This window comes from Myxine glutinosa, chromosome 10, assembly GCF_964187855.1.
Source record: "Myxine glutinosa chromosome 10, kmMyxGlut1.1, whole genome shotgun sequence".
Classification (NCBI taxonomy): domain Eukaryota; kingdom Metazoa; phylum Chordata; class Myxini; order Myxiniformes; family Myxinidae; genus Myxine; species Myxine glutinosa.
Window position 1 is genome coordinate 22,062,301 of NC_136270.1, and position 27,331 is coordinate 22,089,631.

At 46.0% G+C, this 27,331-nt stretch overlaps 1 protein-coding gene across 3 annotated transcripts in view; it reads left to right on the forward strand.

The window, feature by feature from the left end:
- Window positions 1–27,331, forward strand: part of LOC137434388 (ubiquitin carboxyl-terminal hydrolase 22-like) — a 179,442-nt gene that overhangs the window by 133,671 nt on the left and 18,440 nt on the right. For 2 of the 3 annotated variants that reach the window (XM_068127339.2, XM_078785446.1), the window contains 5 exons: window positions 9,836–9,941; window positions 10,209–10,391; window positions 11,286–11,412; window positions 16,381–16,472; window positions 22,054–22,113. In XM_068127339.2, coding sequence (XP_067983440.2) covers window positions 9,836–9,941; window positions 10,209–10,391; window positions 11,286–11,412; window positions 16,381–16,472; window positions 22,054–22,113 — 568 coding nt within the window. The remainder of the gene's footprint in view (window positions 1–9,835; window positions 9,942–10,208; window positions 10,392–11,285; window positions 11,413–16,380; window positions 16,473–22,053; window positions 22,114–27,331) is intronic. The other variant, XM_078785447.1, reaches the window with a different exon arrangement.

The window sequence follows — 27,331 nt, forward strand, 5'->3', positions numbered from 1 at the left end:
AGATTCTGGAATTTTAAAGTAATTCTTCACCATTGAGAGATTGGCTCAAAAACGATATGTCACACGATATTTCAAAAAGTTGTGGATGAGTTATGACCAAACTTAGTGAATGAGTTTGGTGGGTGACAACAAGAAGCCGATTCCATTTTGGTTCAGGTCCGAATCCAGATCCGGCCCATCACTGAGATCCAAAACGTATATTGTTCAGCCTGGCGGAGGTGTGCGCTCTACCGAGTGCCGTACTAGTCGGCTTCATGTTATTGCAGGCATCTCCTTCAGTTTATTGATAAAAACGATGTTGAAACCGTGCTTCGTCTTCACCCTCATGGACGTTTCTTTTTTGTTAAAACAATGCCCGAAGTCAAAAACAATGATGAGGTGAAAGGGTAACATTCAGTGAGTGTTGGGTAACTATGATAATGTACAAAGAATGGCATGGCATTTGGTGGTCCGACTGCTTGAAGATTGCATGAGATCTTCAAGATATCTTGGGCAGGTTTGCACTGATACCGAGAGGCCAGTCTAAAATGGGGACAAAGAAGCGCAGTCGAGCACGGGTAGAGGAACAATGAGCGGTGAATTATTCTGTGGACATGTATGACCCTGTGGTCGGGAAAAGGAGGATTGCTGAGAGCGTTTGGTAATATGGGGTAAGAATATAGCTAAGCTGTTTCCAAATGACATTCTGATCATCTCTTTGATTGAATGACAACATTTTTGTTTCATGTTGAAATGGAGCACGTTGCTCTGGAAAGCTTTACATCTCCATTTATTGATTCATCCCTGCAGGTTTCACCGAATAAGTCCTGCAACGTGTTACTTCATTTAATTTTCTCACTTTCCTTTTTTGGGTTTGCCTTCCCCAGAGCCGCATAATACTAGAGTTCGGCGAACTTAACAATAGGCGCCATGTTGTCACCCATCTGTCATACAACAACAACACAACATGCATTTTATGGCCATTTTCCCTACGAGAGCGGGGGTTAGCCTTGCGGTCCCCATGACAATCTTCTCCATCTTGCCCTATTTTCTGCATCTCTCCTTGTTTAACCCCCTTGCCCGCATTTCTTCTTCCACCATCTTTAGCCAAGTCTTTCTCGGTCTACCCCGTCCTCTACTTCCTTCTACATTCATTTCCATCACTCTTCTCAACCAGTCACTTTCATCCTTCCTCAACACATGACCAAACCATCTCAACCTGTTCCTCTTCACAGCATCAATCACAGGCTCTATTCCCATCATCTTTCGCAATTCATCATTTGTCTTCCTCTCTCTCAACGATACTCCGCACATCCATCGAACCATTCGCATTTCCACCCTTTCCAACCTTCGTTGCTGCTCTACGTTCATTACCCATGTCTCGCTCCCATAAATCATAACACTTCTCACACATGCAGCATACACCTTTCCCTTCAGCTTCAACGACACTCCCCTCCTCATCAGCACGCCACTCAGTTCCCGAAACTTCTTCCATGCACATCTCACTCTAGCAACCGTTGCCGAGTCTGATCCACCCTCTCCATTCAGCATGTCTCCGAGGTAGCAAAATGTTTTCACACCTTCCAGCTTCACGCCGTCTCCAAGATCCAACTCAACATTTCCTCCATCTGCAGCTCCCTCTGTGCACACCTTACATTTGAATGTAGCTGCCACACTGGTTAATGACCCTCTCAGACCACTACATTTTTGATGAACCCACTCAGCGCACATTGTACATTGAATGGAGTTCACTCCGACACCCTTCCTGCACACAGCACAGGGCCACTTCCCAGTTCTTTCCACCTCACCACATGCTTTACCATTTGCCATCACCTTCGTCTTTCCGATATTCACCTTCAGACCTTTTGTCTCCATACATTCCTTCCACTTGTTCATCTTTTCCTTCAGTCCATCCATACTTTCCGCAATCAACACCAGATCATCTGCATACAATCCCACGGTAAACCCTCCTTTACGTTCTGAGCCCGCACCTCCATCACTGCTACAATTATTTTTTTATTTTTTTTGTATACTGAATCGAGGCTCGTGAAAGAGCTAACATTTACTTCACAAACAAATCAACCAGACAAACAAAATATATAAAAAGAGGGAGCGGAAGACAAGATGGGGAGAGAAGGGGAAACACACAAACACAACATTTGAGAGCAGGGAGATGTGTGGGAGGGAGAGGGCTTGGGGGGGGAGGAGGCGTGGAAAACACAAGGACACCAAGGACACCAAGGACTTCCAGGACAGAAGTTGGTAGCTCAAAAAAGTGGAATTGGGGTGAAATTAGCGGGGGTAGAAAAGATCAAGGTTTTGGATGGGGGAAGATAAGAGATGGTGGTGAACAGCTGTTTTAAAGACCTGGAGGGTGCAGTGGGATTGAAGAGAGTGAGGGAGTTTGTTCCAGAGGCGGGAGAAAAGAGGAATGAAGGAGTGAAGGTGAGCAGAGAATTTTGATTTTGGCAGTTTAACCATAAGAGGGATGCAGGCAGATCTTGTGCGACCTGTAGGAATATTTGCGGGGCAGAGCCCAGAGAGAGCTGGGGGGGCAAGGCCAGAGAGGAGTCGGTAGAAGACGGAAAGACCACCAACCTGCCTGCGGTGAGTGAGTGAGAGGCCCTTGGAGTTAGCTTCATCGCGGGAGATTCCAATGATTCTGAATGCCTTGGTTTCAACAGCGTTAAGAAGAGCTAGGTGTGAGGCAGGAGCACCAGCCCAGAGGGGAGAGCAGTATTCCATTGAGCTGCGGATGAAAGCCTTGTATGTGGTGAGGAGCTCAGGTGTGCCAAGGAAGGACTTCGCACGACGGAGGATGCCCAGTCGGCGACTGGCTTTGGAGGCCAGATTTGAAATGTGGTTTTCCCAGGAAAGATCATGGCAGATAGTGAGACCCAAAAGCTTGAGTGACAGAACTTCTTGGAGAGGATTATTCAGAAAGTGGATGGGAGGGTTGTCCAGTAGGTCTTTTCGGAGAGACATCGTAAGAGTGTGAGATTTGTCAGGATTGAAAGACATGTTCCACTTGTTTGCCCAGTCTGTGATTTTGTCCAGGTCTGCAGAGAGTGAGGAGGCTGCAGACTGCCGATCTGAGGGATGAAGAATGGAGCGACAGAGAGTAGAGTCATCAGCAAAGAGATAGAGAGGATTTTCAAGAGAGTCAGAGAGATCATTGATGAAGACCAGAAAAAGCACAGGGCCCAGAACACTGCCTTGGGGAACTCCAGCCTGAATCCAGCCTGAAGCCTGAAGCCAGCCTTAGTACCGACCCCTGATACACTCCCACCTTCACCTCAAACTCACCACTGTTCCCGTCCTTCATCCTTCCAGCTGTGCGCGCTCTTTTGTACATTGCCATCACTACTCTGATCAACCATTCCTCCACTCCTAACTTCCTCAATGCCCATGTCAATACTTTGCGTGGAACCCTATCGAATGCTTTCTCCAGATCAACAAACCCAAGAAACAACTTCTTCCTCTTCTCCATGTACTTCTCCTGCAACTGCCTCACAATAAAAAGCATGTCTGTCGTTCCTCTTCCTGGCATAACTCCAAACTGCATTTCGTCGATCTTCACTTTCTTCCTTATCCTCCTCTCCAACACCCTTTCCAATACATTCATTCCATGCTCCAATAACTTTATCGCTCGGTACGAGCCACACTCCAGAGGATCACCTTTCCCCTTGTATAGAGGGACGAGGGTACTCAGTTCCCAATCCACTGGAATGCGGCCTTCTTTCACCACCAGATTACAGACTTCCTTCTCAGTTATCTTCTCTGCCGGTCCTAAAACTGGGTTACTCTCTATGTTGCCATCCCATTCCTTCTCTGTATTCAACAGCATTTCCATATATCTTTTCCATCTTCCTTTAATTCCATCTGGGTCCACAACGATTTGTCCCACTTCATCCTTCAAGCAACTCACCCCCATCACATCACACCTCTCTTTCGCTATCTGCTTTGCAATTCTGAATACTGCTCTCTGATCCTCTACCGAATCCAAGCGTTCTCCAAACATCTTCCTTCATGCCTCCTGCGCCTTTGCTACCTCTTTCTTTGCAGCCTTCTTGGCTGCCTTATAACTTTCATGCTCTGCTGTTTCAGCTCCCATACCCTTCGCCTTCTGCCACTCCTTGAACTTCTTCCTCTTCTCGTCAATCCTCTTTCCAACTCCATCATCCCATCACCATGTTTCTGAGTGCCTCGGTGGTCCTTTTGTCCATCCACGTACCTCACCAACGGCTCCCACCAGACTAGCTTTCATTGACATCCAACCACTTTCAGCTCAACCACATCATCCTCTACCCTACTCAGTCTCTCTTTTAATGCCTCCCTTACTGTCACCTCTTTCAACCTCCACACCTTCATTCTCGGTTGGTACTTCACCCGCCGAGCTCTCCTCGCACCTTTCACCCTTATGTCGCAGACAACCAAGTGGTGCTGTGAAACAGCCTCCTCCCCCGGGGTCACCTTTGTGTCCCGGAGGTGCCCCCTATCTCGCCTATGCACCATCAGGTAGTCAACGGTTGTCGTCGACCCACCTGACGTGTATGTCACAAGCTTATTATCCTCTTTCTGGAACTGAGTATTACAAATCAACAAATCAGCTCCATCAGCAAACTCCAAAATCCTTTCACCTTCTCCATTTCTCAAACCACATCCGTAACCCCCATGAACTCCCTCAAAACCATCCATACTCCTTCCCACATGTCCATTTAGGTCTCCTCCTACCACAACAACTTCCTCATCTTTCACATTTTCCATCAGCTTCTCTATCGTACACCAGAACTTGTCCTTCTCTTCATCGCTCCGACCAACCTGCGGAGCATATCCCGAAATGACGTTCACCAAGAGCTTTCCAATCATCATTTTCACCATCATCAACCTATCACTCACTCTAGTCACACTCACCACACTGTCTACAAACTCCTCAGAAAACAGGACACCAACACCATTCACGCCCTCCAGGCACCCTTGCCATGCAAACTTGTATTTCTGTCCCTGCCTACCCTTCACCATTCTCACACCACTTCCCTTCCATCTCGTCTCTTGCACACAACATATGTCCACTCTTCTTCTGACCAATACTTCCACCACTTCTCCTGATCTCCCTGTCATTGTCCCTACATTCCATGTCCAAAACCTCAGAAACCGATCTCCACTTCAGGCTGTACCCTGCCCATATGTAGTTGTAATTGTCATGGTTCTCTTTTTGAGGCAATGTTTTTATGGCCGGATGCCCTTCCTGACGCCAACCCTCTTAGTCGTCTCTTACGACACGCAGGGATACGGTGTACCTATTCGAATCCAGAGTACACACTGGGAAATGTTGAAAACATGGAGGGGGGGGGGGGGGGGGGTTGGGGATGGGGCATCATGGCTGTGGGGTCCCCGTCAGCACCACGCCACGACGGCCCGGTCAGCACCACGCCACGTCGGCCCGGTCAGCACCACGCCACGACGGCCCGGTCAGCACCACACCACGTCGGCCCGGTCAGCACCACACCACGTCGGCCCGGTCAGCACCACACCACGTCGACCCGGTCAGCACCACACCACGTCGGCCCGGTCAGCACCACACCACGTCGGCCCGGTCAGCACCACACCACGTCGGCCCGGTCAGCACCACACCACGTCGGCCCGGTCAGCACCTCACCACGTCGGCCCGGTCAGCACCACACCACGTCGGCCCGGTCAGCACCACACCACATCGGCCCGGTCAGCACCACACCACGTCGGCCAGGTCAGCACCACACCACGTCGGCCAGGTCAGCACCACACCACGGCGGCCCGGTCAGCACCACACCACGGCGGCCCGGTCAGCACCACACCACGGCGGCCCGGTCAGCACCACACCACGGCGGCCCGGTCAGCACCACACCACGGCGGCCCGGTCAGCACCACACCACGGCGGCCCGGTCAGCACCACACCACGGCGGCCCGGTCAGCACCACACCACGGCGGGCCGGTCAGCACCACACCACGTCGGCCCGGTCAGCACCACACCACGTCGGCCCGGTCAGCACCACACCACGTCGGCCCGGTCAGCACCACACCACGTCGGCCCGGTCAGCACCACACCACGTCGGCCCGGTCAGCACCACACCACGGCGGCCCGGTCAGCACCACACCACACCACGTTTGCCCGGTCAGCACCACACCACGTCGGTCCGGTCGGCCCAGAGCCTGGCGCGAAGTCCAAGGACATCAGCATGTCCAGTGCCAGTCACAGTAGTCATCCGAAAACAGCTCCGGTTGGTGCGAACCACTCGGTCAATGGCGCGAACCAGGTCCTGACACGCCCTTGCTCGCTTGGCCCCGATGAAGGCCTCGCTGGGTGTTCTCCAAACAGGGGCAAACCCATCTGTCATGCATGTAGTATTAATTACATACTATTGAAACGTACTTTTGAGACCTTTAGACCTTTACAGGCCTTTTACTTTAGACCCTTTAAACTCTTTAACCCCTGAAGACCCTCAATATACTTGAGACACTTTTACCTCTTAAGACCCTTAAGACACCTTGGAGTCTTAGACCCTCAAGCCCCCATTAGACTCTCAAGACACCATTAGACCCCATTAGACCCTCCATACCCCATTAGACCCTCCATACCCCATTAGACCCTCCAGACCCCATTAGACCCTCAATACCCTATGCCATGAACCTAGCTTTTTAATAACTTTGGATGAACTCTTTGAATGCACCATGAATGCCAAGTCACAGACAAGGCTTCTTATACCTCGGCTTCCCGTTACTGAGATAACACGTCACATTCGGTGACGTTTCATGGTTTCTACAGTAGTAATATTACTCTCATGCATGTAACGTATGAATCACTCATGATTCTGTGTGGTCCCATTTATGTAATAATCTGTGATATGACATGACATGACATACAGTCACATGAAAAAGTAAGCACACCCCATGTAAACTTTTGACTTTTTCAACATATTTCAACATACAGCTATTTGATCTTCATTTCAACAATATTGAGAGATAAAGGTGATATAATATAACAAATATCATGAAACATTTACATTTTGTAGTCCATTGTATAATTTAAATAAACATAAATGCAAATTTTGCATGTGGAAAAAGTAAGTACACCCCTACATTTATCACTACTTCAAATACCTAAAATGAGAATAAGATGCACCAGCTCAGGTGCAAATGATTAGAACATCATTCGAGAGGATCTTGGAGGAACCTGTCTTATTTAAACCTGAGACCTTTAATTTGGTTTACTCTTTGTTGTTGAAGTGTGCGGCGTCACCATGCCTAGATCAAAAGAGCTCTCTGAGGCCTTCAGAAAGAAGGTTATAGATGCCTACGAGTCTGGGAAGGGATTTAAAAAGATCTCCAAACAATTTGAAATCAATCATTCGACTGTCCGGAAGATCATCTACAAGTGGAGAAGATTCCAAACAACTACCAACTTATTCAGGCCAGGCTGCCCCAGCAAGTTCAGCCCGAGAGCAGACCGCAAGATGCTGAAAGAAGTCTCCAAGAACCCCAAAATGTCATCACGGGACCAACAGGTAGCTCTTGCCACTGTTGATGTCAAAGTGCATGAGTCTACCCGGACTAATGGCTACCAAACTTTCTAATGAAAGAGGCTGCACAAATTTGATGTGCATGGGAGGTGTGCCAGGAGGAAGCCTTTGCTGTCCAGAAAGAACATCAGGGCAAGACTAAAGTTTGCCAATGAACACCTAGGCAAAGACCAGCACTTCTGGAACAATGTGCTCTGGACAGATGAGTCAAAGGTAGAGCTATTTGGCCATAGTACCAGAAGACATGTTTGGTGAAAACCAAAGACAGCATTTGACCACAAGAACCTGATACCAACTGTAAAGCATGGTGGTGGAAATATTATGGTTTGGGCCAGCTTTGCTGCAATAGGGCCTGGGCAGCTCACTATCATAGAATCAACTATGAATTCTTCATTGTCCCAGAGGGTGCTTGAGGATAATGTGAGGCCATCTGTTGGAAAGTTGAAGCTCAACCGAAAGTGGACCTTGCAACATGACAATGACCCTAAACATACCAGTAAATCCACCAAGGAATGGCTGAAAAGAAATAAATGGAGGGTTCTGGAATGGCCAAGTCAAAGCCTGGATCTAAATCCCATCGAGATGTTGTGGGGGGATTTGAAACTAGCTGTGCATGCAAGAAACCCCTCAAACATCACACAGCTGAAAGAATTCTGCATGGAGGAGTGGGAAAAATTTATCCCAGTCGATGTCAGAGACTGGTAGACAGTTATAAGAAACGCCTACTTGAGCTTGTTTCTGCCAAAGGGGGCAATACCACCTATTAGAGCCAAGGGTGTACTTACTTTTTCCACATGCGAAATTTGCATATATGTTTATATAAATTATACAATGGACTACAAAATGTAAATGTTTCATGATGTTTGTTATATTATATCATCTTTATCTCTCAATATTGTTGAAATGAAGATCAAATAGCTGTATGTTGAAATATGTTGAAAAAGTCAAAACTTTACATGGGGTGTACGTACTTTTTCACATGACTGTATGCATGTCGGCACGTACTGATTATTTTATTATTTGGACCAAAACTTTTATCGCATTCATAACAGAAGAGATTGTCCATTATAAGATCATATTAACATGACATTGGATGTCACATGGTACAATTCCTGATTCAACTTGGCGTGTAATCGATCATTCCAGCACAAAATTAGCGAACTCCTTGGGTGGAAAGAGATGTCAAAACAAGTACGAAGTAAATACTTTAAATGGTAATTGATCCGCCATGAGAGAAATGGAATCTGTAAAAGGGAATCCCTTTCTCTTATGGTGGATCAATTACCATTTAAGTTTATTTCTTTATTTGTCCTGATTCTACTTATCTCGTTTTTGCCGGTGTGTGCCCCGGTTTAGAATAGGTACACCGTATCCGTGTCGTATGCGTGTCGTAAGAGGCGACTGAAGGGTTGGCGTCAGGAAGGGCATCCGGCCATAAAAACATTGCCTCAAAAAGGAAACCATGATGATTGTCATGGGGCCCGCAAGGCTAACCCCTGCTCTAGCAGGGAAAATGGCCTTAAAAAAGGAAAGAAAATAATTCTACTTATCTCGTTTTAACAGCAACAGAATTATTCTCAATACCACACACAGAAACGAGTCTTTGTTGACTCTCCATTCCACACGACGAACTTTTACTTTACCATATTTTCCTCCTTTCTTGATCACGAGGATAAAGACGGATCTTCCTTATTCTGTCTGATCGATTGTAACTGCCCCATGATGAACAGCACAGCATCTTTCCACCCAAAACCGACTAAAAAATGAAAAATTATAATGATGGTGTAATGTAAATATGACAGAGACCACATAATGTAGATGCACACAATTTAGCGCTTCGCTCGGCGAAGGTGGATAACAAGATGGCGCCTTGAGGCCATGTGATCATGCATCCTCCAATCATGATGGATTTCACTCATACCGAATTCGTCGAACTTTAGTATAGGCCTTCCGTCTTCCACCTCCCCTCCTCGCCCCTTCCCCACCCTCCACTCTTCGTCCTACTCACTCGTGCTTGTGCCCCCAAACAACCTTTTTTTAGGTCACTGCCTCAGGTCACCTTTTTAGGTCACTCACTTTGCCGTCTTATGAGACCTTCTATTCCTACCCTCCTTACATACACCTTATACCTTACGGGCTGTCTGCCCTCACACCACCTATGTTTTCACCTGCCCTCACACCACCTATGTTTTCACCTGCCCTCACACCACCTATGTTTTCACCTGCCCTCACACCACCTATGTTTTCACCTGCCCTCACACCACCTATGTTTTCACCTGCCCTGTCATTGATGTCAGTAGGAGATGATAATGGCAAGAAGGGAACACATCCAAACCATTGCAACTGCATCATTGATCAGATCTTCACTGGAGGCCTGCAGTCAGATGTGACCTGCCAAGTTTGCAAGTAAGCACGCTAAGGAACGAGCCAAATTAAACGGAAAAGTAATTACTCTAATTGCTCAAAACACTGGACTTGTTCACATCAAGTATCCTTGCATGTTTGGCTAGACCTGCCTCTAAAAGCAGATGTTGAAGGTTCCCAGTGAGGTTTCTCTTCTTGCTTGTCAAAGTTTGCAAAGTTAATGACATTTCCATCATGGCGAGGGCGAGTCGCGTCGTCCCTCCATGTGGACCTCATTACTTGATCCATCATTTCTTGTATCTGTTCTAGTGGCGTATCCACAACAATAGATCCATTTTGGGACATCAGCCTTGATCTCCCTGGTTCTTCTTCTTCCTTCTGGCCATTGAGTCCCAACTCGGAGGGTGGTGGGATAACAAATGGCGAGAAGCACGCTCCCACTGGCACTGTGCCACTCACGAGTCCTACTTCACTGACCGACTGCTTACGGAGGTGCTTCCCGCTGCCCTACCACCGTTTATTGGGAGTGGCTGTAATGATTATTTCTGGCTGTGCTTTTAATATTTATTTTTACATTTTGGGACTTTGGGAGCTATAGACTTCACAGATGCCACTCTTTGAGATAGGTAGTCATATAAACTGGTGTCTAGGTATATCCGACAAGACCAGGCAACTCACCTGCATTTTAGCACAGGAATTTGGAATTTGTTCATGCCGCTCCTGATAACTCGCCTACTCTTCACGAAAACGCTGTGGTATCTTTATCGTCCACAGATGGGACACCCAGCTTAGCGTCCATCCATGGGACAACACTTTGCGATGCATCGTCCAGCTTGCGACGCACCAATCTGACGGTTTATAGCCAGGTTGTCAATCTAACCCAGACTAGACTAGATCCCGTTAGACTCGGTTTACAATACTGGTTGTTCAAAGGAACCAGGGAAAGAAGGTGGAGGGGTGTGTGGGCTTGGGAGAAATGTGGTTGACAGATACCTTTAGCTTCGGTGCAAAGCTGAGAGGTATCTATTTGCTATCAGTACTCTCCTTTGGTAGGCTATCTCTTGAACCATTTCTGTTTGTGTGGACAAGAAGTTCTGATTTCTGTTTTGAGAAGTTGAGAAACTAATTGGTGTGTGTCAGCTTTCTGTCGATGATCTCATCGCTGAAGTACTGAAGTCACCAGTAACTTATGAAAATCACAGGTGCCTCGTTACTGTTCACATGCCATTGCGTAGATATTGTCTGGTCATTTTTCCAGGGACGAAAGGTGGCCAAGCAACAGGGTATTAAGCACATCCGTCGCAGTGTGTGCCATGTAACACCTAGAGGTTTTCTGTTGGATCCTTTTCCCGACATTACTCTGAACGCTTTAATGTATGTCTGCAGGTTCACCAGGCCTGAACACCTGGGGAGCAGTGCCAAAATCAAATGCAGTGGTTGCCATAGTTACCAAGAGTCCACTAAGCAGCTTACTATGAAAAAACTGCCCATTGTTGCATGTTTTCATCTCAAGGTGAGAACCACACCAAATGCACACATTGCCATTAAAAATCAAATCAAGGTGTAACATCACCTGTTCAATGTCAGTTAATTTCAGAATTAGCACTTTGATGGTCTTTTCAACGAAGACAATTTTAAGACATTCACATTTTGCACTTTGACGTTGAAATATTTTAAGATACCGGTATTCACAGACTTGAAGCTGAAACAATATTTACCTAGAGAGTTCATAGAACATGTTAACTTGTGCAATGTTCAAGTAGGTGCCTCAGCCCTCAATTTAAATAAAATTATATGATTTTACCGCCTTTTTAACCCATTGTCTGTTACACCACCCTATCTAACACGTTAGATTAGTTCTTCATGCCTGTTGTTTGTGTCTGTTATGACGTCCTTAAAAATTGGAAGTTTTCTGTTTGGAATGATTTCTAGCTCACCTGGAACGTAGTTCTGTGGAGCTTATGCGATGGCGTGTCGTCCGTCCGTCCGTCAACACTTGCAACTTCTTCTCCGAAGCCGTTGAAGGGATTGTGACCAAATTTGGCACAAATGATGCTTGTTATGTTGTGACTAAAGTTTGTTCACGGCATTAAAAAAAACATCGGGGTCTAATGGGGTCTAGTGGGGGTCAAAGTGCATCTAGGTTTGACCCCCCAAAATAGGAATTTGCTTTTTCCTCTGAAACTACACACACGATTTCGATGAAACTTGACCACAACCTTCACCACCCACGGTGTACCAAAGTTTGTTCACGACATTTAAAAAAAATTCTGGCCCTGAGGGGATCTACGGCGTGTGGGGGGGTCGTTGTCCCCCAAAATAGGCATTTGCTTTTTTCTTAGAAACTACACGCAATTTTGATGAAACCTGACCACAACCTTCAACACCCATGATGTACCATAGTTTCTTTACAGCATTAGAAAACTGGGCCCTAAGGGAGTGTTTGGTGGGGGGGGGGGGGGTTGCCCCCCAAAGTAGGTATTTGCTCTATTCTCTGAAACTACACGCACGGTTTCAATGAAACCTCACCACAACCTTCATCACCCGCGATGTACCAATTTTTGTTCAAGGCATTCGAAAAATTGGGGTCTGAGGAGGTATGAACTACGAGGTATGAGGAGGTAAAAGGTCTGAGGTGGTTACTTTTTTGTTTGTTTGCTAAAAGTCTTGTGATTATGATAGTGTGATTGTACATGCGCCCCTGTCTTCTAGCAACCATTGAAATTGGTTAAAAATACCGTGATACTTTTTAAAATACTTTTAGTCAGTGTGGTACACTGCTTTATTCTACCAGGTGAGCGCTCAGGGGTATTGCCCCTATTTTTAATTTTGTTTGACTGCCGGACGGAGTAAAACATTTATCTCACAGCTCTCTGCACATGTGCGATCAGGTCGTGTTTAGAGACAAAGTTTGGTAAAACGTAAGACTTGTCTCCCTATTCATATTCCGTTTTTGTGTTCAAAAGATCAAATTCAATTGAAACAACTTGTTCCTCGATCATAAACTGACGTTTGTAGGACGGAAGGACGTGGACCAATTGCTTAACCCGCTTTTCAGTTCGCGTGCATGGGTTAATTATGCTAAACATTCAAAATTGATGTCCAGTTACGTTTGGCGCTCTTGCTCAGGTTAATGGATGGAATCAAGACACCGTTAATTGGAATACGCTAGGCACGGTGGGAAGTAAGGAGAAGCTGATGTATCGGGCATGAACCCCCTTCATTAGAGCAAAAGAGCTCTTCGATGAAGAGTTAATGGCCAAACGTTAGCTTGTCCTTGCTTCCCAGGGCGGTTAGCTTTTCCTTGCTTCCCAGGGCGGTTAGCTTGTCCTTGCTTCCCAGGGCGGTTAGCTTGTCCTTGCTTCCCAGGGCGGTTAGCTTTTCCTTGCTTCCCAGGGCGGTTAGCTTGTCCTTGCTTCCCAGGGCGATTCGCTTGTCCTTGCTTCCCAGGGTGGTTAGCTTCACAAGCAAAACTAGTTCTTCTTCTCCTAAAACTATTATATTCATCAAATTCCTTCTTCCGAAACTATGAAAGATAATTCTAGTAAGAATTTTGATGGTTTGTGAATTTTTAGTTTGGCACAAGGCACTTTGTAGAAAAGTTAAAGCATTGATAATACTGGGATTTAAAAAGGAAGTCGTGAGGATTTGATAACTGCAATATGCATGCCTTCCCTTTCATCTCTGCCTCTTAAAACAGAATGTCGATTGATTGGCTCTTTGGCTTTGCTTTTAAATCCAGGATTCCATTTGAGCCTTTAGAAACCTGCACCTTGGCTACGTGCAATGCCTTTGGTGGCATGATTTTTCAGGCGAGTTTAACTTGAAGTCAGAATGTAGTGCACGAGTACAATCAAACAAATTTTGCAAAGTGGAATTGTTTCTCATGAGCAATAACACCAAACTACTATTTATATATTTAGTGTATGTACTTGTCTATTAGGCCTGGCAAGATGGCCTGGAGGTATATGCACGCTTGCCTCTAAGGTGTCGAGCCTGGGTTAGAACCACTACCCAGCCATAAATTGTCATCCCGGTGTTTCACAGGCAGGTGATTCATCACTGTGTGTGATCTCTCTCGGATGGACGTTAAACTGGGCGACCCGTCTGCCGTGATTCGTTAGTGGACGTTATAGATCCGATGGTGCCCTTCGCTAAGAATAAGGGAGCTATCACCCGCACCGTGAACAAATTACAAATTCCTTCGCTTGCTTTAGTGGAACGTCAGGCTTGGGCATCCAGTTCGTGAAAGACTTGGACCAAGTCCCATCCTCTCGGCCAATCCCACAAGAACGTGGGAATAATTGTGGTCCATAACGAAGAAGAAGAAGAAGAAGAAGAAGTGCACTTATTAGATGCGTTGGAAACGAGCTTTCAACTAATGCAAACTCGAGGATCGTTGTGCTTTTCGTGCCAAATGTTTTTTTTTTACGCCCTTTTGCTCATGGTCTGAAATCTTAAAGATCATGTCACCCAATTATATTTTTGCTTATTTGGTTCCGTCGGAAATGGCGTCTTTATTACTTGCAAAATCGAAGATTTTATTGGTCGTGTGCGTTTGTTATTCTGTCTGTTTGTCTGTTTCTTTGTCACCGGCCTACAGGTCACAATTCTAAACCGATCGTCACGAAACTTCACCAAGTTGTAGAGTAAGAGGTCGTCACAATTGAGATGGCTGTTGATTTTGAGGTCAAAGGTCAAACGTCATCTGGAGGTCAAATTTCTAAGATGGCCATTTTTAATCCGATTGACTTGAAAATTGAACAGCATTTGCATGTTGAGTCACTAAATTGGAAAACCAACTATTTCTGAGGTCAAAGGTCAATTCAAGGTCAAACTTCCAAAATCGTAAATTTTCATCTGACTAATCGTAAATTTTCAGCCGATTGACTTGAAAATATAACAGCATTTGCATATTGCCTCATTGAATTGGGAAACATACTATTTAGGTCAAAAGGTCAACTCAAGGTCAAACTTTGAAAAACAATTTTCATCTGAAAAACTGTCAATTTTCATCACATTGGCTTGGAAATTGAACAGCATTTGCACATTGAGTCACTAAATAAGAAAACCAACTATTTTTGAGGTCAAAAGGTCAAAGGTCAACTCGAGGTCAAATTTCGAAAATAAATTTTCATCTGAAAAATAATAAATTTTCATCCGATTGACTTGGAAATTGAACAGCATTTGCATATTGAGTCACTCAATAGGAAAACCAACTATTTTTGAGGTCAAAGGTCAACTCAAGGTCAACCTTCCAAAATCATTTTTCATCTAAAAAAATCGTCACTTTTCTTCCTATTGACCCGAGCTTTGATCAAGATTGTCAATTTTAATCTTCATGAAATGGACAATTTGCTGTATCAATGTAAAAAAAAATTCTTTGGGAGGGGGGGGGGGGGTGGATTTTGCAAGTATCATGCTCTGCATGACGTCTTCATGTTTGTCTGTTTGTTTGTCACCGGCCTACAGGTCACAATTCGAAACCGATCGTCATGAAACTTCACCAAGTTGTATAGGTCGTCCCAATTGAGAAGCCTATTGTTTTTGGGTTCAAAAGGTCAACATAGGCCAAAGGTCACCAACTTTGCCAAATTTATAAAATCCTCAACTTTCATCCGATTGACTTGAAATTTGAAGAGGACTTGCATATCTGGTCACTGAATTCAACCACCAAGTATATTTGAGGTCAACATAGGCCAAAAGGTCAACATAGGCCAAAAGGTCAACATAGGCCAAATTTCTAAAATCCTCAATTTTCAGCTGATTGACTTGAAATTTGAAGAGTTCTTGCATATCTGGACACTGAATTCAACAATCAAGTATATTTGAGGTCAACATAGGCCAAAAGGTCAACATAGGCAAAAAGGTCAACATAGGCCAAAAGGTCAACATCGGCCAAATTTCTAAAATCCTCAATTTTCATCCGATTGACTTGAAATTTGAAGATGACTTGCATATCTGGTCACTGAATTCAACCACAAATTATATTTTGGGTGAACATAGGCCAAAAGGTCAACATAGGCCGAATTTCTAAAATCACCAATTTTCATTTGATTGACTTGAAATTCTAAGAGGATTTATATATATGGTCATTGAATTCAACCACCAACTATTTTTGAGGTCAACATAGGCCAAAAGGTCAACATAGGCCAAGTTTTTTTAATCCTCAATTTTCATCCGATTAACTTGAAAATTGAACAGCATTTGCACATTAAGTCACTAAATAGGGGAACCAAATATTTTTGAGGTCAAAGGTCAACTCGAGGTCAACCTTACAAAATCATCATTTTTCATCTGAAAAATCGTCACTTTTCTTCCTGTTGATCCGAGCTTTGATCAAGATTGTCAATTTTAATCTTGATGAAATGGACAATTTGCTGTATCAATGGAAAACTTTGGGGGGGGGGGGGATTTTGCAAGTATCGTGCTACGCATGACCTCTTCTTGTTAATTTATCTACCATTTTATTTTCTGGCAGAGGTTTGAACATTCAGCAAAACTGCGTCGAAAAATTACGACGTACGTCTCCTTCCCACTTGACCTGGACATGACGCCATTCATGGCGTCCAGGTAAGCTACACATTTTCCATTGCAGTTCATAACCTTGATCACATTTTGCGTCAACAAAGTGGTCGGCCCTTTACCTGAACATATGACAGTTGAGCTTGTAGAATCTCAGTAGTACATTGGTAATGCACAAACTTTGAAGCTAAATAACTGTACGTGTTTTATTTCTTTTTTTATTTTTCAAAAGCAACAAATATGCTCCAAGTGCTTCTGACTCAACCTACAGTATGTATTATGAGGTCCGCTCTTCTCGGTCTCGGTGACAAACGTGGACGGAGATTCAATCACACCGAATTGATGTTTGAATGATCTCGAGCTTGAACAATTGAGCCAGTTTCGAGCACACCTTGATAGCTGCAGACGTTGCTCTGCCAGTCCAAATGATCCGTTTCTTCGCCATACCTTAAAACCTAATCTGAAACGAAACACAATAACGAACACCGTTTCTAATCCTGTATGCGTTAACATGTTATTAAATCGTTTACCTCGTTTCAATATTGCTGTTACACCTGGTAGAAATGGTTGTTGTGGCCCTCACTAATGATTTGAGTCCTTGCCAGCTTCTTCCCTCGTAATGGCAAATTATATTGACTGTCAAACTGTCACAAATTTTGTCAAGCAATAAAACCGGTTTAAACCAGATCCCAAATAATTTTTCAATGTTTAATTACTTAGGAATGGAGATCAGTAGGGAAATCGTTGACACACAGTCTTGCAGTTTCCAGACCACACAATGGGCATTCAGCCAGAACCCAGACATTTTATCGAATGTGGCCGCAGCTTCCTCTTGCTCAAGCTGCCTGTTTTGCTTCAATACTAATGGCACTTGTTATAAGTTTCAGTTAGCTAACCGGCATAATCGATTTACTTTTAACGCTTGCATTAACATTAACGATATTGCATTTCATTTCACCTCCTGTCAAATATTATTGTTTTGTATTTACTAGCAAAGAACCCGTGTTTATGGATGGGCCAATTTCCCCGTTTGTATGATTTTGATGCATACGCAATGTGTAGATGGTCGCATATGAGTGCAGTTATATGGCCGTCGGGGCTCCCATGAACGAGTGGATACTTGCGATGGATGTGCATTATGTAGATGCATACGCAATTTGTAGATGGTAATATGTAAGTGTAGTTATATAGGCCTTGGGGATCCTGCGAGTGAGCGCTCCGAGATTTTCTGGAATTATGTACAAACCAGACAGGTTCGGTCAGGCCGCTTGGGGATACCAACGTCGGCCTATGCCATGTCCGAAGTCCAAGTTTTCATGCTCACCTCCCCTTCTCACACCAGGCGGTGCTACAAGGCACACATTCACTTGGACAGAATTGGGGTCCTCCGACCAACCTGAACCCTTAGGGCTTGTAATTTTCTTTCGACCTCCTGAAACCTTCGCGGGCAGACCTCGAGTATAACCACCAGTTTCAACTCATTCCGTCCAGCGGTTCAGGAGTGCATAGAAATGAAACGCATGCACAACTGCAACCTTCTCAAATTATGTATATTATGTTGATCTCTAAATTCACATCAAAGACAACATGCCGCAAAAAGCTCCATCGTTACCTTATCATCAAGTTATCGCTTGATGATATGCAGTTATCGCTGCTATGCTTGCTGCCTTGGCAGGCCCGGTTACATTGACATTAGCGCTACGGCTTCCCCTTCCCTCCCACCTTTTGTTCATATGTGTGTTGCACCGTCCACCAAACAGTGATGACTCCATCTACATCTCGCTGTCTGATAATATGGACCAACTTCTATCTACCCATCCCAACTCTCTCTTCCTCGTATGTGGTGATTTCAATTGTCACCATGCCAGTTGGCTGGGTGTGGGTACCTCTCTCACCAGCCATGGCTCTTCAGCAAAGGACTTCTGCGACTCACTGGGACTGACACAATCTGTCAATTTCCCGACCCGGATCTCAGTCAACGGAGCATCTTCTCTTCTGGACTTGGTTATGACTAACTTCCCTGAAAATGTCTGGTGCTCTTCTTCTGCTCCAATCGGCTCATCTGATCATGTGCTTGTCAAAGTGGACATCTCTCTGACCATTCTCAGAGAGCCTCCTCAGCGGTGACGAGTCTGGCATTTCACTCAGGCCAACTGGCACGGTCTTCAAGCAGCCATCAATCATCTGGACTGGTCTCCCATCTCTACCGCCTCTGACATCAACTCATCCTGGGAATTCTTTCAAAGTAAATTGCTCTCTCTCATGCACAGATTTATCCCATCTCGTCTTCAGTTGTCATACCCTTCCTCCCGTCCATGGTACACGGAATCTTGTGGTGAGGCTGTTGCCCTGAAACAACTTGCTTTCGTCTCCTGGAAAGCAAATCCAATGGAAGGAAATCTCATTTCCTTTCACAAAGCCCGAAACCATTGTGTGTCCACCCTCAGGAGAGCCAGGAAACAATATCTCACCGTTCTCAAGACCGAACTCTCTTATCTGTCTCCCTCTTCCAAATCCTGGTGGCGTCTGGTCAAATCTGTTTCTGGTGTTTGTTCCCCCTCCATCCCCTCCCTCACCTCAAACGGCTTAACGGCTGACTCCGCACGTGAAAAAGCTGAATGCCTCAACTCTGTGTTTGCCTCTAAATCTTGTGTCCCAAACCCATCCCTCTCTGTACCCACCGTACCCAGTCGTACCCAGCTGCTCCTGGACTCTGTGTCCTTTCCTCCTGACAAGGTGGAAAAGTTTCTGTCAACCCTCGACTCTGATTCTGCAACTGGTCCTGACGGCATCAGCCCACGGGTCCTAAAATCATGTTCTTCCGCTCTTTCACTCCCTCTTTCTGTTCTCTTCACCCTCTCTTTTGCTCAAGGTCATCTGCCATCTGCTTGGAAATCAGCCAACATCACCGCTTTGCACAAAAAAGGTGCAAAAACAGATCCTAGCAACTACAGACCAATCAGCCTTCTCCCAATTATCAGCAAAGTCATGGAATCCATCATTGCTTCAGATATGAAATCTTTCCTCTTCTCCAATGGCTTGATCTCTGATCATCAATTTGGTTTCAGACCTGGTCACTCTACTCTGGACATGCTGCTTCTGCTTTCTCAACAATGGATGGAGGTCCTCAACGCCAAACAGGAAATTAGAGCTGTCTCCCTTGACATTTCACGTGCCTTCGATACGGTCTGGCACCCTGCTCTGCTCACCAAACTCTCCTCCTTTGGTATCCATGGAAATATCCACGCATGGCTGGCGGACTTCCTCTCTGGTCGTAGTCAACGTGTGGCCCTGAATGGTTTTCTCTCATCTCCTCTTCATGTTCAGGCTGGAGTTCCCCAAGGTAGTGTTCTGGGCCCTGTGCTTTTTCTGGTCTTCATCAATGATCTCTCTGACTCTCTTGAAAATTCTCTCTATCTCTTTGCTGACGACTCTACTCTCTGTCGCTCCATTCCTCATCCCTCAGATCGGCAGTCTGCAGCCTCCTCACTCTCTGCAGACCTGGACAGAATCACAGACTGGGCAAACAAATGGAACATGTCTTTCAATCCTGATAAATCTCACACTCTTTCGATGTCTCTCCGAAAAGACCGACTGGACAACCCTCCCATCCACTTTCTGAATAATCCTCTCCAAGAAGTTGTCACTCAAGCTTTTGGGTCTCACTATTTGCCATGATCTTTCCTGGGAAAACCACATTTTAAATCTGGCCTCCAAAGCCAGTCGCCGACTGGGCATCCTCCGTCGTGCGAAGTCCTTCCTTGGCACACCTGAGCTCCTCACCACATACAAGGCTTTCATCCGCAGCTCTATGGAATACTGCTCTCCCCTCTGGTCTGGTGCTCCTGCCTCACACCTAGCTCGTCTTCACGCTGTTGAAACCAAAGCGTTCAGAATCATTGGAATCTCCCTCGATGAAGCTAACTCCAAGGGCCTTTCACTCACTCACCGCAGGCAGGTTGGTGGTCTTTCCGTCTTCTACCGACTCCTCTCTGGCCTTGCCCCCCCCCCCCCCCCCAGCTGTCTTTGGGCTCTGTCCCCCAAATATTCCTACAGGTCGCGCAAGATCTGCCTGCAACCCTCTTATGGTTAAACTGCCAAAATCAAGACTTTCTGCTCACCTTCACTCCTTCATTCCTCTTTTCTCCCGCCTCTGGAACAAACTCCCTCACTCTCTTCAATCCCACTCCACCCTCCAGGTCTTTAAAACAGCTGTTCACCACCATCTCTTATCCTCCCCCATCCAAAACCTTGATCTTTTCTACCCCCGCTATTTTCGGTCCCCTTGTGTTTTATACCTCTCCCCCCCCTGCCCCCCCCCCTTCCCATGCCTCCTCCCCCCAAGCCCTCTCCCTCCCACACTTCTCCCTGCTCTCAAATGTTGTGGTTGTGTGCTTCCCCTTCTCTCCCCATCTTGTCTTCCGCTCCCTCTTTTTGTATATTTTGTTTGTCTGGTTGATTTGTTTGTGAAATAAATGTTAGCTCTTTCACGAGCCTCGATTCAGTATACAAAAAGAAAAACGAAAAAAAATAATCAGCATTTATATCATCAACACAAGGGAGATGAGGCGTTTCTTCAATGTCATTCCTATTACGACCACTTTCACTGTCAGACGATGAGGGGTTGACAAAGTAATTGGTGATCAATCCATGTCATTCCTCCTCCATGGAACTGAATTATAGGTTTCAACCTCTGACCTCATTCAAAGTCTGTGTGCGGTCATCGGCCATTGCAGAAGTTGCCCTTATTGCCAGTGCTTCCTGAAGTCCACTAACACAGCCATGTCAGGGAAGATTTGCTAGGTTATCGATGAGGAAAAATCCAGTAACGAACCCTCGCCCCGGTAATGAATGAATGCATGATCGTTTTAAGGCCATTTTCCCCCCGAGAGCGGGGGTTAGCCTTGCGGGCCCCATGACAATCATGGTTCCCTGTTTGAGGCAGTGTCTTTATGGCCGGATGCCCTTCCTGACGCCAACCCTTGGTCGCCTTTTACGATGCACAGGGATACGGTGTACCTATTCTAAACCGGGGTACACACCGTGATCATTCATCCCAGCAAGCTGGTACTCAATTAGCCGACCTCGGAAGGATGATAGGCTGAGGCAACCCCCCTGGCGTTAATTCAGCGATCGACCGGGATTCGAACCCAGGATCCTAGGATCCCAAGCCGTCACCCTAACCACTAAGCCAACACCAGGCACCAGGCGGCCCCGGTAGCACTGATAAAATAGATGGTGCGGTGATGCTCTACACCACATGACCACTGATGGGGAATCAGAGTCGTTATTCAAACATAATCCCATGCGACAAAGGCCATTTGTTTTACACTACTCCCACACTGCTTTTGTGTTAGTGACGGATGAATTTTCATCATACTACGATACCTTTTTGAGATTCCTGATGATGGCAGCTTTCCAGCGATATATGTGTGAGAAATGTGAGAATTTCAAACGCTTTACTTGATAATTGACCGGAATTAATATTTTGTTTTTCCTCCTGCTCCCTTCTTACAAGTAAAAGTTTAATGTTAATGGGGAACGTCAGTCGTAGTTTTTGAACTGTTTGGTTAATCAATGTCGCTTTGAACTATCACATGCAAATGTACCTCCCTTCTCTTGCCTGCAGTAAAGAGAGCAGGATGAATGGGCAGTATCAGCAGGGAGACAGCCTCAACAGTGAGAACAAGTAAGCTGTGTGGTTGTTTGTTTCATAAAAATGAGATGTAATAGCGAAGAAAGTGCAATGAGAAAGTCATGTCTGTTTGAGTTTTAAAAAATAAATAAATAGAGTTCCCCTTCTAAGAAGCTTCAACGCATGAGGAGGCCATTAGGCCCGTCCATCAGCCTGCACAATCGTTGCCAACCTATGGTTGTTCATGCTCTGCCCTGTTTAAATGCTGATCGTCGAGCAAGTAAGCAGCACGGACCATTATTAAAGTCTTTGGTATGTATGACTCGGACTCGGACTATGACTCGACCTCCCAGACTAGGAGCGGATGTTCTAACCACTACGCCACCGAGTCGGGTTAATCCATCTATCCTAAAAATTGTTCAGACTGAAACAACTGATTTAACTGTTTACCTCCTGTAAATTTTCGTGTCTCTTTTTGGGATACTTCATCTTCTTTGGTGTGTTTTTGGGAAATCAACTTCAGGACAGTTTAATTGACCGTTTCTTTCTTTGAATGCATAGAGCAGATTGGTAATCCCACCTTAGGGAAAAAGCAACATAATGGCTAGAAATGTTTTGCAACTGCCTCAAATTCGGAAACAAAAACCTTTTTAAAAGATGGTTCTTCCAACTACAACCATATATTTTTTTAGTGAATTAACAACTGTTTCTATACCTAACTTGCTATTTCTGATCTCTCACTCATTAACCTTTAAGGGGCTAATCCACCAGGCTTTTCCCACTTTTCCCTTTTTCCCAGTCACGCTTTTCATGTTGCAATTTCCGTGCCAGGGAAAATCTTTCTGCTTCTCCATTTATGACCACAAATGTCTCCAGTTTCCCCTTCTTCTAATCTTCATAAATTCAAAGCAAACATAAACAAACTTCCATTTGATTTTCATTCATTTCCATATGCAGGGAGTGTTAAGAGTTTGACAATGGGTGCGTGAGGACAGGACGTGATGTGGTGAGGCACAAGGGCAGGCAGTGATGTGGTGAGGGACAAAGGCAGGCAGTGATGTGTTGAGGTACGAGGGCAGGCGGTGATGTGGTGAGGGATGAGGGCAGGTGTTGATGTGGTGAGGGACGAGGACAGGCGGTGATGTGGTGAGGCGTGAGGGCAGGCGGAAATGTGGTGAGGCGTGAGGACAGGTGGCGGTGTGGTGAGGCGTGAGGGCAGGTGGTGGTGTGGTGAGGCGTGAGGGCAGGTGGTGGTGTGGTGAGGCTTGAGGGCAGGTGGTGGTTAAGGGAAGGAAGAAATCCTGAAGGAGAGGCTTGAGGTTGGTGGTGATGTGGTGAGGTTGAGGCACAAGTGTAGCTAATGGCAGAGATGAGGAGCAATTAAGGGCTGGCAGTGGTGAAGGTGAGGTGTGAGGGCTAGGTGGTGGGGAAGGTGATGTGCGAGGGCAGGCAGTGGCGAAGGTGAGGAGTGAGTAAGGTGGTGGTGAAGGTGAGGAGCGGTGGCCAAGGTGAGGCACAGGGGCAGATGAAGGCGAGGGGCGAGGGCAGGTGGTGGTGAAGGTGAGGAACGAGGACAGACGGTGGCAAAGATGAGATGTGAGAACAGGAGATGGCGATGATGAGGGGTGAGGGCAGGCTCTCGTGGCAGTGAGATGTGAGGGAAGGTGTTGGCTGCAGTAAGGTAAGGGCAGGTCGATATCTTTATCAGCTCATTGGAATCAGAACGGGTACCTGAGGTTTGTCACCGTTATTTTAAAAAGGATCCAGAGAAGAATTATAGAAGTTTTAAATTGTTACTTTAAACTTAATTGTTTTAGACATTAATTGTGGATCCGATGAGGAACCATTTAGATTAATATTAATTAATTAAAGACAGCCAGCACACATTTATTAAAGGGAGTTTCTGTTTATCAAACTTGTCGGGGTTCTATGAAGCGGTTTCTGGTTGCGTAGACGAGTGAAGTGCAGTTGATGTTGTTTCTCTAAACTTTCAGAAGGAATTGGATAAGGTACCACATGGAAGACTTTCAGCTTAGGCTCGGGCTTGCAGGATGGTTGGAGGAGTAGCTAATTGGATTGAAAACTGGCTTAGTCATCGGAAACAAAAAATGTCTCGAGCGGGAGGAAGTCTGGCTGGGAGGTTGTAAGTAGCGATATACCTGAGTAACCGTCACTCGGACATTTTTTATTTAGAATTTACATCAATGCTTTGGACAGTGGGGGTTAAGTCAGCTTTTCAAATTTGCAGATCACATGATCAGTCTTGGAATTTAGGTAGCAGAGAGGTTAACTCATTCTGCCTGTAATTTCCTTCCTTTTCTCATTCTTTGTCTTTCAATCTGAATATCTAAAAAGCCTTTCATGACATTATAAACGTTTCATTATCTAAACTGAACTCTGAAAACTCTACACGGTCTCTTCCTCTTCTTCTTCACACTATCTGTCCCTGTCAAGTCTGTTTCTGGTAGATGCTCCCCCCCCCCCCCCCCCCCGTCCCTCCAATCCCTTCTCTCACCTCAAACTGCATTACTGCAGTCTCTGCTCAAGGTAAGGCAGGATGTCTAAACTCTGCCTTTGTTTCCAAATCTCGTGTACCCAACCCATCCCGTTATGTCCCCATATTACCTCGAAATACGCACCATCTACTGGACTAGTATAACCTTCTCACCAGAGAAGGTAGAGAAAGTTCTGTTTGGTCTTGACCCTGCTTTGTTGACAGGCCCAGATGCCATCGTGCCCATGTTCTCAAATGCCGCTGTTCCATTCCTGCTGCCCCTCTATCTGCCTTATTCAGTCTGTCCTCCTCGGGCCGCCTCCCCTCTGCATGGAAGTCAACACACTTCACTCGTATCCAGAAGAAGTGTGCACAACCAGACCCTACCAACTATAGGCCAGTGAACCTGCTTCCAATTACAAGCAATGAAGCTTCATTGTCAAATGAAGCCACATTTCTATTTCCTTGGTCATCAACTGGAAGAGGTTCAGTCTCTTGAACTTCTAGGCCTCACCATTAGCCCTGACCTTTCCTCGGCTGACCACAGAGCAACGCTAGCTTCCAAAGCCAGCCACAAACTGGGCATCTTCTGTCAATGCAAGTGATTCCTTGGAAAATCTGAGCTACTCACTGTCTACAAGGCCTTTCTCCATAGCTGAATGGGCTATTGATCTCCCATATGAACTGCCACCACAGCTTGACATCAGTCTCCTACATTCTGTGGAATCTAAAGTTCTCCGAATTATTGGAATCTCCCGTGACGAGGCCAAGCACAAGATCTATTGCTCTCACGTTGCAGGCAGGTCAGTGGTGTCTATTTTCTACCATCTATTCTCCAACATTGATTGCGGAAAGTATGGATGGACTGAAGGAAAAGATGAACAAGTGGAAGGAATGTATGGAGACAAAAGGTCTGAAGGTAAATATAGGAAAGACGAAGGTGATGGCAAGTGGTAAAGCATGTGGTGAGGTGGAAAGAACTGGGAAGTGGCCCTGTGCTGTGTGTAGGAAGGGTGTCGGAGTGAACTCCATTCAATGTACAATGTGCGCTGAGTGGGTTCATCAAAAATGTAGTGGTCTGAGAGGGTCATTAACCAGTGTGGCAGCTACATTCAAATGTAAGGTGTGCACCAAGGGAGCTGCAGATGGAGGAAATGTTGAGTTGGATCTTGGAGAAGGCGTGAAGCTGGAAGGTGTGAAAACATTTTGCTACCTCGGAGACATGCTGAATGGAGAAGGTGGATCAGACTCGGCAACGGTTGCTAGAGTGAGATGTGCATGGAAGAAGTTTCGGGAACTGAGTGGCGTGCTGATGAGGAGGGGAGTGTCGTTGAAGCTGAAGGGAAAGGTGTATGCTGCATGTGTGAGAAGTGTTATGATTTATGGGAGCGAGACATGGGTCATGAATGTAGAGCAGCAACGAAGGCTGGAAAGGGTGGAAATGCGAATGGTTCGGTTGATGTGTGGAGTATCATTGAGAGAGAGGAAGACAAATGATGAATTGCGAAAGATGATGGGAATAGAGCCTGTGATTGATGCTGTGAAGAGGAGCAGGTTGAGATGGTTTGGTCATGTGTTGAGGAAGGATGAAAGTGACTGGTTGAGAAGATTGATGGAAATGAATGTAGAAGGAAGTAGAGGACGGGGAAGACCGAGAAAGACTTGGCTAAAGATGGTGGAAGAAGAAATGCGGGCAAGGGGGTTAACAAGGAGAGATGCAGAAAATAGGGCAAAATGGAGAAGATTGTCATGGGGACCGCAAGGCTAACCCCCGCCCCCGCTCTAGCAGGGAAAATGGCCGTAAAATGCATGTTGTTGTTGTTTGTTTTATTCTCCAACATTGCTCTCTGTCTCCCGACCCTCTGCTGCAACTCCAGGAAGTGCACATTCTTCCATAAACCACCTCCCCGACCCCCTTCCTCCTTGCTAAACTTCCAAAATCCAAGATGACTGCACACCTCAACTCTTTCCCAGAACCACCTTCCAGAGGCTGTTCTGTCTCGCTCTTCCCTCTGGAACATCAAGGAAGCAGCGCACCACCACCTCTTGCCATCCCCAATCATGAATGTTGTGGAAAACCATTCAGGTCCGCACAACTTTTAGTCCAACGGTTTGGTTTAATTGCATTTAGATCATCACATCATTCCTGTAAGTAGAAATACACAATAAGCATACGATGCGACATCTCATAAAGCCATTCATATCAGTCAATGCAAGCAAGCTAGATATTCTATAAAGGCGTACCATTAACGAGGCTACCGATGTAACATGTCACAAGGGAGAAGTCTCGGAGCACTGACACGGCAACGGGTCTTATAGTCACGCCCCTAGTGGGGACAACAATGACAGCGAGCAGCGAGCATCCCCACCCGGGTTCAGTACGGATACGATTTCACTACATTCACCCCCCCGTCAGAATTATACGGCCGCGTGGCTAAAAGCGAGTGAGCGTCAGCATGGGCGCGGAGTATTAGTCGGCCCAACCGTAGCGGGCCGGGCGGCGAATTTCTCTGCCAGCACGCGTTCGAAATTCCCCGGGTACGGCGTCTCGTAACCCTGTATCCCCGGTGTCAGAGGCGTCAACAGGGTCGGGTGATGAAGGGGGTAACGCCAAGTCGTCGGACCCGGGCAGTCTCGACGGGGGGAGGGTCGGTGGACTGTCGGCGATGGGAGCGTCGGGAGAGGTCATAGTCTCATAGACGGGTTCGACTGGTTCGTCCGATTCCCTACTAAGGTCGTCGACCCCGCAAGGGGCAAGATGACGAACGGAGACAGTAG